An 18095-nucleotide genomic window follows, 5' to 3' on the forward strand; every position below is an offset into this window, starting at 1 on the left:
AACCCCATATAATGAGAGAATATTACCTCTTTTTCTATTCTCTGGAAAATTTGATGTAAGATTGGTGCTAATTTTTTCTTAAATGTTTGAAATAATTCACCAGTGAAACCATCTGGATAAAATTGAGGGAGGGGAATAGAATTACAATTATAAATTTAAAATTTTAATTTTATTAAAATGTTTTAGTTTATTGGAAAATCTTTTTATTTGCTTATTGTCTATAGAATCTGTAGTGATGATCCCTTTTTATTTCTGATATTGATATTTTGTACCTTCTCTGTTTTTTCTTAATATATTTTCATAAGCATTCATAATTTTTATTGTATTTTATTGATAATAATATTTTGACTTTTCCTGTTGTACTACTTGATTTCTAAATAAATAGCTTTGGCTTCTTCATTTATTTCTCTTCCTTCTACTTTCCTTGGGTTTAATTTTATGAATTAAAAAATATTGACTTCTTAGCTATCTTCTATTCCGCCTTCTTTTCTGATGAATGTTTCTAAAAGCATATAAATTTTATCACACATTTGTTCGTTAGATCTCCAAAATCCCACTTTTTTCTTTGACTTACAGAATACTTAGAAATGTATTACTTACATTTACCATAGCACCTAGAATTGTTTCTAACATAATAATTAATTAATATAGATTTGTTTTGTAATTAAATGTATCACTTGACAAAAGATATGTCTTGATAATAAATATTTTCAGTTGAAAGAGAAAAGAGATCAATTTCAATATTAGTGGTTTTCCTGGAAAATGAGATTTTAGGTATAGCCAATGATATATGAGGAAAGACAAAGGAGTGGGAAAGACTTAGATGTTCCTAGAGGAAGTGTAGTTTGAGCAGAGGATTTCCAGAGAGGAGATAAGGGATAGTCTAAAAATAGAGAATAGGACCAAATGCAGAACCTTTGAAAGCCAAATTAGAGCTACACTTTACAATGTACGCTATAAGAGGCTAGTAAGATGTGTAGTGCCTGAGTCTATTCTATGAATGTTCTGTCTCAAATCAACATGGAAATGAAACACTGACAATTTGTAACTAAAATAGGGTCACATAGGTAGGTATTCTTATTCATAATTCTTTTATTCAGAATAATCATTATAAGTATGTTTAGGAAATACATATTTTTTAGTTATTTTAATTGAATCCCCTGAAGGGTAAATGTCTCAGACAACAACTGAAGTGTGACTTACATATAAAGACCAACTTTTCTTTTCAACGATGGGTTCATAATTTCTGGCACACATATTAAATAGAGAAGGCTAATCCCTTAAAGTGCTATGTTTTTTGTTGCTCAGAAAAGGTCACTGGAAATGCTGATTATCTATACAGAAAAGATGACATTTCACATAAAATGTTGATCCTTTCATTTCTGGTTCTAATGTAAAATTCATCAATTCTAATTCTATGAAGAGCAAACATTAGAAATAAACAGCTCATCAAAGTAAGCGAATTTTTTAACTGTTTGGAGTCAAAAGAAGACCGTCATCAATTTCTCTTTCTATACCACAAGATATCTGGAATATCCTTTAGTGCTGAGTGAAGAAACTCTCTTTTTTCTACCTTTGTAGAAGCGTATTTTAGAAAAAAAAATAGATTCTTATTTCACTACTTCAGAAATCAAAACTAATGTAAAGGAGACAAAGCAGCTAACACACTTGGTATGTAATGCCCAGATTAGGGCTATTCTTTAGCTAAACTGGGAGCTGAGACGTTGGTTTTATGTAGTTTTAGGCTTTTATTTCACTATTCTTCCCTACAATTTTCCTTCAGCACCCAATTCTCCAATACAATTGACATCCCTCCCTTTTTTCTCCGTATCACCCATGGGGGCTCGGATGTATGCCCTTTATTAGCAGTATTAGCAGGTACTTTTTTTTTTTATGGAGTTTTGCATTTCTCACCCAGGCTGGAGTGTAATGGTGCAATCTTGGCTCACTGCAACCTCTGCCTTCTCGGTTCAAGCGATTCTCCTGCCTCAGCCTCCTGAGTAGCTGGGATTATAGGCGCCCGCCACCATGCCTGGCTAATTTTTTGTATTTGTTTTGTTTTGTTTTGTTTGTTTTAGTAGAGACAGGGTTTCACCATGTTGGTCAGGCTGGTCTCAAACTCCTGACCTCAGGTGATCCACTTGCCTCGGCCTCCCAAAGCACTGGGATTACAGGCGTGAGCCACCGCGCCCAGCCTAGTAGGTACTTTTAAATGAAGAAGTGAGACTTACCTGGAGGAGAAGTATGCTAGAACAGTGGTGAGGAAGTGAGGAGTGGTAAGAAAATATTGTGCCGTTTGAAGTGTCCTTCATATGACACATATTACTTCGGAGGGGTAGACCTACAGCCATAGCATGATAAACTATTATTTCCAAAGATAGAATGCTATTATTTCCAAAAATATAAGAACTGTCCATGATCTATTCAGATTTTACAGGTACTGCCCCGAGAGGTCATTGACTGAAACATTGGAATAAATCACTAATTATGAAAGAAAAAATATTGCATCAATTTAGTCTCCGGATACATATTATGGTGGAAAGTGGAAACAGAGGTTTCTCGTCAATTCTCAGGTGATGTTAACTACTTAATCTGTTCACAAGGCTATCACTTTCTGCTCCAATCTTCCTAGAGTCTTCTAACATAGTCGGAATTATGAACATAGCATTATAGGATTGTTGTAGCATAGAAAACAAGGCATGTCTAAAGATGAAGTTGGAAAAGGATATAGGAGCCAGTTCTTGGGGCACTCTATATGCCATTTTAACAAGCTTGGATTTTATCTTATGGAAAACAGGGGAACAGAGTATTAAATTTTAAGTGGCTTATTCAGTTTTGTGGTTTTACTAAATTATTGTGGCTATTGGGATGTTCTACTAGATGAATATTAGCGGAATAAAAATAAAAACATGAGGGCAGCATGAGGTTATTTCAGTGGTTCTGGTAGAAGACAATGAAGGCTTGAATTAGTATGGTAGTAATGGCTACAAATAAGAGAAAATATGCTCAAGAAACAGTAAGTTGGAAAGAGAAAATGAGGAGTTTAGGTTAAGAAAGGTTGAATGCGAAGGGGATTTTTTTGTTTGTTTGTTTGAGACAGAGCCTCGCTCTGTCGCCCAGGCTGGAGTGCAGTGGCCGGATCTCGGCTCACTGCAAGCTCCGCCTCCTGGGTTCACGCCATTCTCCTGTCTCAGCCTCCCGAGTAGCTGGGATTACAGGCACCTGCCACCACGCCTGGCTAATTTTTCGTATTTTTAGTAGAGACGGGGTTTCACCGTGTTAGCCAGGATGGTCTCGATCTCCTGACCTCATGATCCACCCATCTCAGCCTCCCAAAGTGCTGGGATTACAGGCATGAGCCACTGCGTCTGGCCGTGAAGGGGAATTTAAAAAAAAAATTTTTTTTTATTTTAAGTTCTGGGGTACAAGTGCAGGAAGCGCAGGTTTGTTACATAGGTAAACGTGTGCCATGGTGGTTTGCTGTACCTATCAACCTATCACCTAGGTATTAAGCCCAGCATGCGTTAGCTATTGTGAAGGTGAATTTGAAGATATTTATTGGGCAGCTGAATATACAAGCCTGAAATTCATTAAAAAATTCTGAGATGGGGACACAGGATTGAAAAAACTTCATGATATAGGGCAGAGTTTCAACTTTGAGAGCAGATATATCTCAAAAGGAAATGGTACAGAATGAGAAGTTCAGAGGATTAATAATGAATTATGAGGAACACCAACAATCACGAGGCAACAGATAAAAAAAACACAAAGAAGCCAGAAATAAAGGCCAGCCATATGGAGAGAACCAGGGGACTATATTGTCATGGTAGCCTAACAACAGAGAAGTTTGGAGAAGAGACAAAGTGATAAATGCAACTGAGAAATCTAGTAACATAAGGATGGAAGCATTCTGTTGGCTTAGCAATGATGATGTCATCAACATTGGCTGGAGCTTCAGTGGCATGGTAGGGACAGGAGCTTAGTCTTTGTGGAAGGCCAGAGGCAGCGCTAGGACTCCAGCATTCAGAAAGCTGGCTGACATGGGAAGGAGATAAAGTGGTAGAGAGACAGAGAGAAAGAGAGAGAGAGAGACAGAGACAGAGAGAGAGAGACAGGGAGAGAGAGAGAGGTGTAAATCAAGGAAAAGAAGTAATTTTGAATCAGAGAAAAAACATTTCCAAGATGAGGAACAATGCCAGTAACAAGAAAGAGAAGGATGCCACAAAATGGGATGGATGACTGATTTGGAAGGAAAAACTGGAGAAACTGGTCCTGAAGAGGAGAAACACTACCTCTGAGATTAAAAGAGAGATGGATATGTACCACATTTTCTTTATCCAGTCTATCATTGATGGGCATTTGGGTTGGTTCCAAGTCTTTGCTATTGTGAATAGTGCCGCAATAAACATACGTGTGCATGTGTCTTTATAGTAGAATGATTTATAATCCTTTAGGTATATATACCCAGTAATAGGATTGCCGGGTCAAACAGTATTTCTGGTTCTAGATCCTTGAGGAATTGCCACACTGTCTTCCACAATGGTTGAACACCATAGAATACTATGCAGCCATAAAAAAACGATGAGTTCATGTCCTTTGCAGGGACATGGATGAAAGTGGAAACCATCATTCTCAGCAAACTAACACAAGAACAGAAAACCAACATTGCATGTTCTCACACATAAGTGGGAGTTGAACAATGAGAACAGGGAGGGGAACATCACACACCGGGGCCTGTCTGTGGGTGGGGGGCAAAGGGAGGGATAGCATTAGGAGAAATACCTAATGTAGATGACGGGTTGATGGGTTCAGCAAACCACCATGGCACGTGTATACCCATGTAACAAAACTTCACGTTTTGCACATGTACCCCAGAACTTAAAGTATAATTAAAAAAAAAAGAGAGAGAGAGAGATGGATATGGGTTAAATAAAAACACCAGCTACTATCCTATTTTTTATTCCTAGCCAACTATTTTCATCATCATTTCTCATATACTTCACTCCCTCTTTCCTCATTCAATTTGTCACCCTTTAGGGTTTTTGGATGTCACTCCCCTGAAAATTCTGTATTGAAAATTATTAATATATTATGTACCTGACAAATCCCATGACCATTACCTTCCTATTGAAAGTTTTTTTTTCTGCAGTTACTGAAGTTATTTTAGTCTGCTTTTATCTTTGATTTTCCTTGTTCTTTCCCCAAACAAATGCAAATGTAAATGTTACCTTATCTCATCATGACCAGACAAGCTCAATTACCTCCATGCAAAGGGCAGCAATGTATACATCTCCAGCCTATCATTGTCTGGAGCTCTAGTTTTACTTCTAGAACCACCTGTGTGATGCTACCTTCATGTGCTACTAGCACTTTGACTTAAATTTATGTAAAATTAATCTTGCCTTATCTCTCCAAAGTCTTTCGCTTTTCTTTTTCATTGTTATTAAGAATATTAACAATATTCTTCTAGCAGCCAGTCTGAAGAACGCTATTGTCATTAAATTATTTTTCTTTTCTTCCCTCCCAAAGCTTATCATCAGTTGTGAAATTCCACTGAATCTACTTCTTTATTAGTGCTAACATAATCTCTCTCTCTTCCAGTCTCATAACTAATGCCCTAGTCCAGGTCCTAACACTTTTCACTGCTTTGTTGAGAATCTTTCTAATCTGCCTATTTCAAAATTTTCCTTTATGAGTTACTCTTCCTAAAGCATATGTTTGAGTGTTATTTATATACTTACAATTTTTCATCACCTCCCTAATTGCCCATGGAATAAAGTCCAATTTTAAAATAAGGCCTTTTATGGCATTATTAGCCCAGGTTATATTAATTCCTACAATGGTCTTGAGATAATTACTGTTCCTCATATACATACTACAAATTTGTATCACTTTGCCTTGCTCTGAAATCTATGCCCAGGATATTTTTTTCTAACTCATTTACATAGCAAAACCCCATCTCTTATTTAAGGCTTAACTCTAAAGTCATCTTCTGCCGTAAACATTGTCTTTTCCCCAGGTAAGATTAATTTTCAAACTTCCATAGAACTTTACCTGTATTTATATCTCTACCCTGATGGCTTTCAACCTTGAAATACGGTAATACAAAAAACTTTCATTGACAGTAAAACTTCAGGCCAGCTTAGTGACTTAATAAAGGTTCATCTACTTTTAGTATTTTAAATTGCTCAAGAACAATATTACATTTAAAATTTTTCTCGATTTTTCATATAATGTATAATCCACAAATATATGGTGAGTAAATATGAAAATGATTAGAAAACTGCAAGGTGAAAATCAGATATAAATTAGCAAGCTGCTATCATATTAATAATTAAATACTATGTATCTCCAGATAAAATATGACTTAAAAGTAGGCTTAAGATAAGACAATTTATGCTGCAGATAAATTGACACATTACAGTGAACACCTTAAAATATTAAATTATTATTCATCTTCAAAAACTTTAAAACAATTACAAAATTAGTAATTTCCACTTAACATTGCACACAGTTCCTAGTTTAAGCCTCAATTTAGAACAGTTTTGTAATATCTTAAAAACAAAAAAAAATACTTGCTTATTCTACTCACATGTGAAAGGCTAGAGGTGGACCAGTTGTAAAGTATGCTAAGTATTGTGGAATTTGGGGATTGGGTAGTAAATACATGATGAGAACAATATATTTTTTCATGCACGGCTGATTGTCAGTGAGAGGTAGGAGATGAACAAGTTACTTGACAAATGAGAAAAGTATCCTTTGATTTTTGTTTGTAATTTGTCAAATTGGTAAAACCCTTCATGAGTTTCAAAACAGCTATGGTTGCTTTGAAAAGGACACTTATTTCTGTTCGTGCTGTAGTTGCAAATAAACTCAATATGTAGAATTATATTTAAATTGAGAATTGGGGTATGAGATCTATGACCAACTAGAAGCAAAGTAGTTGATGTCAATAATGTAAGCGAATAGATAGATAATTTATTTCCTTTCACTTCCCTCTAAGCCTGACAAGCAAGTCTACTTAACCCCAACCAAAATGTTTGGCCATACTCTATAAACTCAGTGACCATTCTTAGTTGAGGACTCTGGTGAGTTCACTAATTGATGGTTCAATTTCAATTCTGTCTATCTGCTAACTCCAATTTGTCCTGATTCAACCCCATATTATGTGAGCTTATATTTCTACCCTAAATACTGTTCAATCAAGCCTAGCCTGAAGTTGCCTCCTTACATATTTTGAGTTTGGCGTAGAGGTGTCTCTGTACATAGTGAACCCAAATGGAGGTAGAAACAGGCTGTAATCTACTCTTGTGCTAATTACCAAGTTTTGGCCAACCAAAGGGAACCAGCTGTTCAAACTGTGTCCAAAAGAGGCAAAGGTCAAGCTGTAACCAATCTAGCTGTTTCTGTATCTCACTTTCTTTTTCTGTATGTCATGTTCCTTGTTCTGTCCATAAATCCTTCCACTACGGGGCTTTGCTGAAGTTTCTCTGAGCCTACTCTGGCTCAGGAAGCTGCCCAATTCATGAATCATTTTTTGCTCAGTTAAACTGTGTTAAATATAATTTGGCCAAGGGTTTTCTTCTAACAATATCCAGGCTCCCACTGATGCAGAGCGCAGAGTCTATGGATCAGCTACCAGGAGTTCAACCTTTGCTTCTTAACTGTGTCTCAAGACTGTCTTCCACAAACATGGATTCACTAAGGCTCTGTATATAAAATCTAATTCCAGTCAGGCGTGGTGGCTCACGCCTGTAATTCCAACACTTTGAGAGGCTGAGGCGGGCATATCACAATGTCAAGAGATCAAGACCACCCTGGCCAACATAGTGAAACCCTGTCTGTACTAAAAATACAAAAATTAGCTGGGCGTGATGGTGCGTGCCTGTAGTCCCAGCTACTCAGGAGGCTGAGGCAAGAGAATTGCTTGAGAATTGCTTGAACCTGGGAGGCGGAGGTTGCAGTGAGCCGAGATCGTGCCACTGCACTCCAGCCTGGTGACAGAGCAAGACTGTCTCAAAAAATTAAAAAATAATAAAAATAAAATCTCACTCCAAAAGAAACCTATCTTCTGCTGTTTGGACATCTTGTTGCTTTTAGCTTTGTCTAATTTTTGAACATAAGTTGGCCACACTTTTGTCCTTTCAACATAAATCAGTGCCTTGGCCTTAAGTCCACTTACTGGGCCCATGAACTCTGTATCTATGTCTAGGTTAGTGATTTTCTCTGACACTATATTAAGACTCAGTTTTTTCTTGTTACTACAATTACTCATTTTGAAGCAAACAAGTTTAACTCACATTTCACTTAATACTAATGAGCAATGTCAATTCCAGAATATGACACCACATTAACAATAACTTCTGATAAATGAATTACTCTGCCATTTATAGTACAAATGATGTCAATGAGAGATGTATCATGATCACCTAGCTAAAAATTGACATCACAAATATTAGATTATAAGAAAAAGAAATGACTAGGAAACAGATTTTAGCCCTATGTGCTGTAAATTCAGAATAGAGCTGTATTTGAAAGAGAGCATCTATTAATTTCAATAACTTAATTGCTTCTAATTATTGCCTGCAAATACAGTTCATATTTTTCTTAAAGAATTCACTATCTAATTTTTGTTGCTTTCCTTTAGAGATATATGTATATATAAAATAATCAATAAATTAATTTATAGAGTAGCTCACATTAATTTATATTGTATCTATCAATAAACAAATTTATATTAGATATTTAGTTTCATTCCTGTATGCATTTATATTCATATGTATACATTGTTTGGGATTGAGTATGTGAATATGTGTCATATATATTTTATATCTCCCTACAATCCTGTTATATGTTTTCTTTATAAAGCATGTGCAATAAATTAGTCTTTTAGGAGAAGTGGTTTTAGTGGAGTATGTGTGTAAGGGTATGTGTGCAGGTTTGTGTGTGTGTATGCATAAGTGTATGTTGAGGATAGGCTTATTAAATTGTCTCTTGATATACTTCCAAAGACATTGGCTACATTATTGACTTCATTTCAGACTTCCCAATATATTTCTTAAAGCAAAATGTCTCCAAGTCAGCATCTCATCTAATACATTTCATAATTTTATAGTAGTCTTGAACAAAGTGAATCTTGTTCATGTGAGTACTTTTAGTTAAAGTTTCATTTGTTCGATTCCTAACCTCTTAAGGCAGTATGTTGCACTAGAATGCTCTCCAGATGATGGGGAGCCTATGGAGTTTAAACAGTTACATTTCTATAATTTTTAAAAATTAACTTGCAATTTGACTAGCATAACTAGCTTTAATTTATGGTCCTAAAGGAATAAAACTATAGGCTTTAGAACAGTAATGATAAAATCTTGTGCAAAATAGGTTTGTTTCTATATCAACGAACTAGTAAAATCAATAAATAGAGCTCTTCTCTAAGCACAAAACAATACATTGTTAGAAACCTTAGCAGAAATAAGTTATAGTTATGACATCTTTATCTTTAAGCTGCATTTACCTTTTTTACTTGAAACTGCACCAATCTCCTCTTTGGCTCGTTCAGTTTCTGCAAGTTCAGATATTAAAGGAATGAGAAGTGGATATTAGTGATGCCAAATTCACATCTTATACTACTGAGAATAAAATTAAAGATAAAATGTATGTTGCACACGAGAGCAAAGCAAGCTGTAGAGAAAGCCAAAATACAAAGTGCTTATATGATTTTTTCAATTAATAAATTTCCTTAAATAGCAATAAAGAAATTGTCTTCCAAGGTGCAACTCTATTATCTTAAAAATGTAGGTAGTGACCATGAAAGAACGTGGCCTATTCCATAGACTTTAGATCAATAATTCTTAAAATTAAGGCCACATTCAATACAATGGGATACTAATTTATTAGTCTACAGTTTTTTTTTTTTTTTAAACGGAGATTGGCTCTTGTTGCCCAGGCTGGAATGCAGTGGCGCAATCTCAACTCACTGCAACCTCTCCCTCCCAGGTTCAAGCAATTCCCCTGCCCCAGCCTCCCGAGTAGCTGGGACTACAACCGCCCGCCACCATGCCCGGCTAATTTTTGTATTTTTAGTAGAGACGGGGTTTCACCATGTTGGCCAGGCTGGTCTCGAACTCCTGACCTCAGGTGATGCGCCCGCCTCAGCCTCCCAAAGTGCTGGGATTACAGGCATGAGCCACCACGCCCGGCCATAGTCTACAAATTTTAAGTTACATATGAATTATAGAGAAGAGCATTTAAAAGGGCTTCTTTGTTTAGCTTTTAATCATGGTTGAGTCTGCTAAAAGTTGTTTAATACTGATTGCAAGCAAACAATATTTGACCTCAATGAATTAGTTTTACACTGTAAAAGATTAGCTGTAATATTATAGAAAATTTCATTTGAATGTTTCTTCAAGAGAGACAAAGAGAATAAAATGACAAAAAGTGGCCTTTTGGTTTCTCTAAATACTTAGAGTGGAAGACAGGAGAGCTGCCCTGAAGTCATAATCTGAACTGTTGGGGCTAGGACAGAGTATTGGACCACAAATCTAAGCTAGTTAAAGTCAAAGTTTTCTCTAGTCCACAGGAAAATAAAATAATAATCATAATCATAATAATAAGCTCATGAATTTTCACGAAGTCTTATTTCCTCATTTTATAAACTTTTGATTAGTTGGGGTTGTTCCCCTTGGTCATATATATTCTTATTTTTATTCTTATTGGTATTTGTTTGTATCACCCTTCACCCATATATGCTCAGCAATGATACTCTGAGAATAACCAAATCAAACAAGGCGAGCCTTTACACCCCTCATCCTCTCTGTGCCACAAAACCCGGCTTTTGAAAGACATCAGACATCAGAAGGAGATCTTCATGTCACTTTCAGGTTTTAATTCCACAATGATAGATGCCCCAAGAGTCACAATTTAAACCCAGGCAAGAAGTGACATAAATAACCTCTTCTTAGAGCTATCTCAATACCCTGAGCTTCAAGACTGAACAGACTCCTGGCTGTTTTATATCTTCCAGGTAAAGACTTTAGATCAATGGCTCTTAAACTTAAGCATGCATCAGTTTCACGCTGGAGGGCTATTGAAACAGATGCTGAGCGCAAAAGGTCTGATTCAGTATGTCGGAGGCATATTCTGAGAACCTGCATTTCTAACCAGTTCCCAGGGGATGTTTAGGCTCCTGATTTGGACCGCACTTTGGAAACTGATTACCAAATTTCCCCTATGAATCAGTCAAGACTATTCCTAGTGTGAGTCCCCCTCCCTACTTACCTCAGTTACTACCATGAGTTTCAGCCTTCTAGCAGAAAACAGAGTCCATATGGCTCTGTATTTCTCCTAGAAGCTGACATACTTCCAAATTCCTTCCTCTGTGTCCTCTGTCCATCAGCAGCACTCACTCCTGTATCTTCAGCCTCTTCTCAGAATGTTCATTTTACTTTCTTCCTTTAATCAAATCCTAGCTCACTAAGGCCACTGTATCCCCTCCTAATGGTAGTCTTCTAAAATGGAGAATGCTTGTTTTTCCATCCTCCACATACCAAGGTGTATAGAAGTAATGCATATTTATATCCTCTTTGTTTCTCATTACTCTTCATAGATTATCTCCTTGCTTCCTCCAAACCCCAGTTCTTTTGAAGTACACGCTATTAGGTTGCACCAGTCTCTACTTCTCTTCATTGTTGTCATCAACCAGTCTTGTGGCCTATCCTGACATTCATTGACTATTTTTGCACACAGTTATCATCTGCTCTACTACTACTATGAATATTATTAAGAATCATTCTTAACCCTGTCTGCACCTTAGAATAAGCTGGGGAGTTTTTCTAAGCCTATGATATTCAGATATCTGGAGTGGGCAACAGAGCTTTGAGATTCTAAGTTATTGAGTCTGGCGTGAGCCCTGAGTATTGGTATATTTTTAAGATTTCCAGGATACTCTAACATTTTGCCAGGGTTGGGAGTCACTGATATACACAACTCATACAATTACATGATCTCTGACCTCCTTGGCCTCCTCAATTCAGAAAACTAGAAACCCCACTTCTCTGGCAATTTCCAACTATATTTGTACCCTCAGAATTTTCCTTTACTGCCAGAATTTTGATTTTAAAAATTATATTCTTTGGCACCATTTTTTCTCTTTAGAGCTCACTTACACAAGAACTCCCATTATATGGTATCTGATCCCATTAATACTTCCATTCCTTGTTCTTGCCACTTTCTCATTTTTCAAGATTTTCCTCATATCCTCACTTTACTTCTTACCAAGCTTATGCATAAATGAGCCATAGTTAAATCGCTCACGTATTTTCTGTTGTTATAGTCATCTGCTGTATTAATTTCCTAGGACTGCCTTAAAACTATTGGGTAGATAAATACAAAACAAATACATTTTTCCACAGTTCTAGAGGCTGGAAGTCCAAAATTCAGGCATTGGCAGGACCCTAGAAAGCTCCCTCTAAAGGATCTTGGGAAGAATCCTTCCTTGCCTCCTCCTAGAGTCTGCTAGTTGCCAGGAACCCTTGGCATTCCTTGGCTTGAAGCTACGTCGCTGCAATTTCTGCTTTTATGTTCATGTGGCAGTCTTCTGTATGCATCTGTGTGTCCCAAATTTCCTCTTCTTTTAAGGATACCAGTCATCAGATTGAGGGCCCACCCTAATCCAGCATGACCTCATCTTAACTTGAGTATATCTATGAAGACCCTATTTCAAAATCGGTCACATTCATAGGTACCAGGGTAGAGCTTCAACATATCTTTTTGTGGGAGGCATAAATCAACCCACTATGTCTGCCAAAACACCAAATGTACTTTATGCCTACCACCTGAGCAGTCATCGAAGCTGAAGGAAGACCCCCACCCTGCAGCAGACCTCACTTCAAATGTGGATCACATTTATGAGATCACTTAGCACTGGCCAGTAATATTACCACAGACCCAATAAAGTTGCTTTCTCATACTCTTAACAAAAGTTGAAAATATTCTCTTCCCTCCTTAAACATCCTACAACATAAAAGTAAGCTGCTGTTGAGAAATTCATAGAGAACATAGGGGCAGACTAAATTACATCACTGTTCCACTACCACACCAGCACATACTCATCCATTTTTCTTTCCAGTTCCAAAAGGTGATCAGTTCCTGCCCCTTTTTAGTACCAATCCTTCCATATTTTTTTCTGGATCCCATCTCCTTTTGCCAAGTTAAGGCCTTTGTTCTTGCCAGTATTGCTTCGATCTGCTCCCTCATCAGTTTTCTCCTTCACTGATGCTTTCACAATGTCTCATGTCACTCTTTAGAGACACAGACAACCACATCCTTCAATTCTATATGACATTTTCAGCTACCTCTTCTCTCTGCATAGAGCTGCTACACTCAATGTCACCACTTCTATCCTCTCACTCTCTGTTTTTTAAACCTGTTTTATTGTGAAAGATATCATATAAACAGAAGGCATATAACATTTGTGCACATTCTAATGAATAGCAATAAAGGATGTTCACCTTTGTAACCTCCTGCACACCTAAGAAATAGAATATCGCCAAGGCCTTTGAAACTTCTTACTTTTCCTACTAGCACTGCATGCTTCTCTATCTCAAAGTTACAGTTGTTCTATATTTTGTAATAATTATTTCCTTATTTTTCTATATGGGTTTTTATTACATGTATTTGTCTCTAAATAAAGGTAAGATAATTTTATATAAATTAAATTACATTATAATATTTAGTGTTATATAAATTAAACTGTATTATTTAATTTGTGTATAACTATGTTGATATGAGTAGCTGTAGTTGATTAACTTTAACTGCTGTCTAGCATTCCAATGTTTGGTCTACAAACTATGGATTTATTCTCCTGCCAGTGGACACTAGGTCACAACCAGTTTTGTGTTTTCTAAATAATTCTGCTATGAACATTCCTGCACATGTGTCTCCTTTTGCACATGTGCAATAATTTTCATAGAAGTGAAATTGCTAGGCATGTACCCTAGATAAATGACACATTTTTCTCCCTAAATTCTGCATTCACATCAGCAGCATATGTGAGAGTTTCTTTTGCTCCGTATCACTACCATCACCAGAATAAGCCTATTCCCTAATTTTGAAAATTTAGTCTCATGTAAAATACTATCTTGTACTTTTAAGTACAATTCCGTTATTACTTAGAGGTTGAACATCTTTTGATACGTTTATAGAACATTTGCATTTTTTCTTTTTTTAATGCAGTCTTATATCTAGTGCCCATTTTTTTTTCTGCCCATTGTCTATCAAGGTCTTTGTCTTTTTTTTTAATTTTTGGAGTTGTTCATCTATTTTTTGCTATTAATCTCTTGCTATTTAAATATATTACAAGTATTTTTACAAGTTTGTGGCTTGTCCATTATCTTTCTTTATTGCATTTATTGATAAATTGAAGATCATAATTTTAATACAATAAAATGTCAGCTATTAAATGTATGACTAGAATTTTGAACATCTAGTTTTTCAAATCCTCCCATATTTCAAGAAACTGTATATTTTCCTAGGTTAAAAGAAACTATGCCATGTTTTGCCTTTAGTATTTAAGTTCTTGAACCATTTGGAACTGATATTTTAGAACTGTATGAAATAAGAATAAATTATATTTTTGTATTGAATACCAGCTATATCAGCAACATTTAAAAATAATCTATCCACACTCTGACTTTCTGAAATGGCTGCTTTTTCTTATGTCAGATCTTTGCTCAAGTGTGATGTATTTTAAGTCTCTTTTTTTCCGTCCTATTGGGAAATTTGTTTATATCTACACCAATACCATTCTACCCTTTATAATACAATATCTGGGGACTGCTTTATTACTAACACTTAGGACACATAGTCCTGATCTCAATAGCCATGCTTTATAGTGCCATGTTGCTGTGTTCATTATGTCACTTTTAAATACTAAAATTTATTTCTGGTTTCCCATTTGAAATCCTGTCCCTTTCTCCCCTACCTCTTCATGTCTTAATTGAACCTAGATTTTACTTCTGTCAGTATTCATCAGTCTAGCTCTTTGTGTCAACCTTGATGAACATTCTTGGACTCTGAACCATGGCATTTTCAGTTTGGGGCTGGCACTCAGGACACCAACCTCATCTTTACACATAGTTTTAAACAAGAAGCATGCCTTACCCTACCACCTAAGGCAGTCCCAGGTCTCTCACATCTTACCTTTCCTGGTACTTAAACCTCATAAAATCATCACTCTAGTGCTGTATGAGTGCTGTTTTGAATATATTCTGGCAGCAGCAGCTGTGATACTATTAGTAATTATATAATATATTATACAAAATCGAGCAAGTGAAAAGAGGTGCAAGTAATAATTATTCTGGGACAATATAGTACACCAAGACTGTTCTAACTGACTAAGATCATACATAGATCAACCAAGATTATATTTGGCATGCAGTGTGTGGTCTAGAGACAACTCATTTTATATCAAGCATGCTGGTTCAGGCCTATAGATCTTCCCAGAGACTTTTGCCATTTCCATGCCAGAGTACTTAAACTGAGTCAAAAAAAAAAAAACATGCAATTTTATTAAGAGCAGTTGTCTCCAAATATTCTTCTAACATACATAGCTGAATAAATTCAATGGGACTTTACTTTTAAATTCTGCATACAGATGTCTCCTAAATGATCTTGACATATATTAGTAGATTAGATGATAGATATCTGACTCACATTTAGACACTGAAGTGTGGTTAAGGAGATAAATATAGTCAGGCTCGGTGGCTGAACATAACACCCAATCTGTGCAATGCTAAAATCAAGGGGTTAAAAATGCCTGATTATTAGATCCAGAGCTAAAATGACTATATTTTGGCTTTATCCTGGGCTTTGGTAGCTATTTTCCTCAAAATTCAAACTGACTACTGGCTGGCTGACCATGCATATGGAATACATGATCCCAGCCCTTAGGTCCTTGAGGTGGAATAAAGTGACCTGGGACAGTGCTACCCAAGGTTCTGAAAAATAGTGATCCTTGATGTGATCATTGAAAGAGAAAGGGGTGATGTGGTCACATATATTTGGTAAACAATGTCTACTATATTTCTTCTTGAAGATTCACCATATATACAGTGTTAAAGCCATGAAGCACTCTACAGTCTACACATCTACTTGTGTCCTCTTCATGCTTGGAAATGACTAATTTTATTGTCAACCTCTGTGTTGCTATCCAATGTGTGGAGAGGCACATGCAGGGGAATGTAGGTAGGGGAGGTGGGTGTGTTGAGGTATTTTTGCTCACACTATGATGAATAAAGGAGTCTTTGCTGACTTGCAGAAATTGTCAGTCTAGTTTCAGCATCCCTGCCTAGCCCAAGGTACACTTTCTTCATCCACACCACACCTTGACACATAACTTTCGATGTGGAAGCATGGAGGGCTCTTCTTTAGCATCGCACCAGTAATCTGAAAGGTTTTCATTTTCTTGAAGCTCATGTTACTATGAGACTCTATGATATGGTTTGGCTGTGTCCCCACCTGAATCTCATCTTCAATTCCCACACATTGTGGAAGGGACCCAGTGGGAGGTAATTGAATCATGGGGGCAAGTCTTCCCTATGCTGTTCTCGTGATAGTGAATAAGTCTCACAAGAGCTGATGGTTTTAAAAATGGGAGTTTTCTCACACAAGCTCTCTTTTTGCCTGCAACCATCCATGTAAGATGTGACTTGCTCCTCCTTGCCTTACACTATTATTGTGAGGCCTCCCTGGCCATGTGGGGCTGTCAGTTCATTAAACCTCTTTCTTTGGTAAATTGCCCAGTGTGGGATATGTCTTTATCAGCAGCATGAAAAGGGACTAATATATGCTCTATTCTGAAGGGGATGTACGTCCCAAGCTTGTCCATGTCCTCCAGTATTTTTCCTACAGTGATTTCGGGTGTTTCCTCAGGACCTAGAGTAAACAATCCCATACTACAAACTCAATCCACTTTCCAGTTATGGCCTTTAATCCAGTCTTAATGACAAATCCCCTTTTACTTTTTTCTTGGACTGACTTTAACCCTGTCAATCTCATCTATCCCTTTAAATTCAACATTATGGAATTGCATCACATAAATACATAGTTTATGTTAAATCTTCTATCTCTATCATTCTCATTTGACCTCACAACTTAACATACTGTAAAATCATATCCCAAATGTGCAGGTTATATACAGAAAACTATGTGCACCATACTATATGGATAATTTAAAGGCTTTTCAATGGTATCTATAATGATATGTAATTTTCATTTTAGGCATTAACTTTATAAGTAGCCTGCTGTATGTAGCAGCTGAGTAAAAATTCTCCTGCTGTATGACTTCAATGCCAAAATACATTTTTAGTTGGGAAAATGGCTGGTCACCTTGTTATCAGATAATTTAAGCAGTTTGTGAATTATGTCAAATTAATTTTTGTGTTGAAGGATAATGGCCATGTCAAGTGCAAATCTCTCAACCACATAGGGAGTAGAATATTAACTCTTATGAAACTTATATTGTGTTTAAGATGATTTGGCAAGCTAATTTGCTAATTTCCTGCAAAATATGCTGATCTCTTCAAAACCTGATTGGATAGTCTGTTTCATAGATAGCAGAACTTACAGATTTTTTTATTGCAAATGAATATTTTTATCTATATGTCACATTTTTCTAGGAAGAAGATTTTCATTTTCAGAGCAATCTTCAATCTAAAGCTCTCTCCCAGTGCTACAAAATTATCAGATTTGTTTGATATATTTTCTTGATTAAGCATTTCTACAGACTAAGTATCAGCATAGCAAAGACTCCATAATATAGAGTTCCAATCAGCTTTACATTTAACTAAAATTTTTCATGGAAATATAAATGGAATTTTAGATTCATGTTAAACCTCTCTTGTAAAGTTCTCAATGTCTATGTGTATACTTCAAACTGTAACTTTTTTAAAAAAAAAGACATTCCTATCAAGCTACTCAATATATTTTTCAATTTTTATCTGATGTATCTACTGACATAATATGTCTCAAAAACTACTTGGGAGGCTTAGGCAGGAGAATCGCTTGAACCCAGGAGGCGGAGGTGCAGTGAGCCAAGATCA

General features: G+C 36.3%; 1 protein-coding gene across 28 annotated transcripts in view; it reads right to left on the reverse strand.

Moving 5' to 3' along the window:
• TRDN (triadin) overlaps nucleotides 1-18095 on the reverse strand; it is a 414373-nt gene that overhangs the window by 133144 nt on the left and 263134 nt on the right. For all 28 annotated transcript variants that reach the window (XR_008548643.2, XM_054686250.1, XM_054686252.1 and 25 more), the window contains one exon: nucleotides 9512-9559. Coding sequence is in view for 27 of the 28 variants with exons in the window: in XM_054686250.1 (XP_054542225.1) it covers nucleotides 9512-9559 (48 nt within the window). In the remaining variant the exon portion in view is untranslated. The remainder of the gene's footprint in view (nucleotides 1-9511; nucleotides 9560-18095) is intronic.

This window comes from Pan troglodytes, chromosome 5 (assembly GCF_028858775.2).
Source record: "Pan troglodytes isolate AG18354 chromosome 5, NHGRI_mPanTro3-v2.0_pri, whole genome shotgun sequence".
Classification (NCBI taxonomy): Eukaryota; Metazoa; Chordata; class Mammalia; order Primates; family Hominidae; genus Pan; species Pan troglodytes.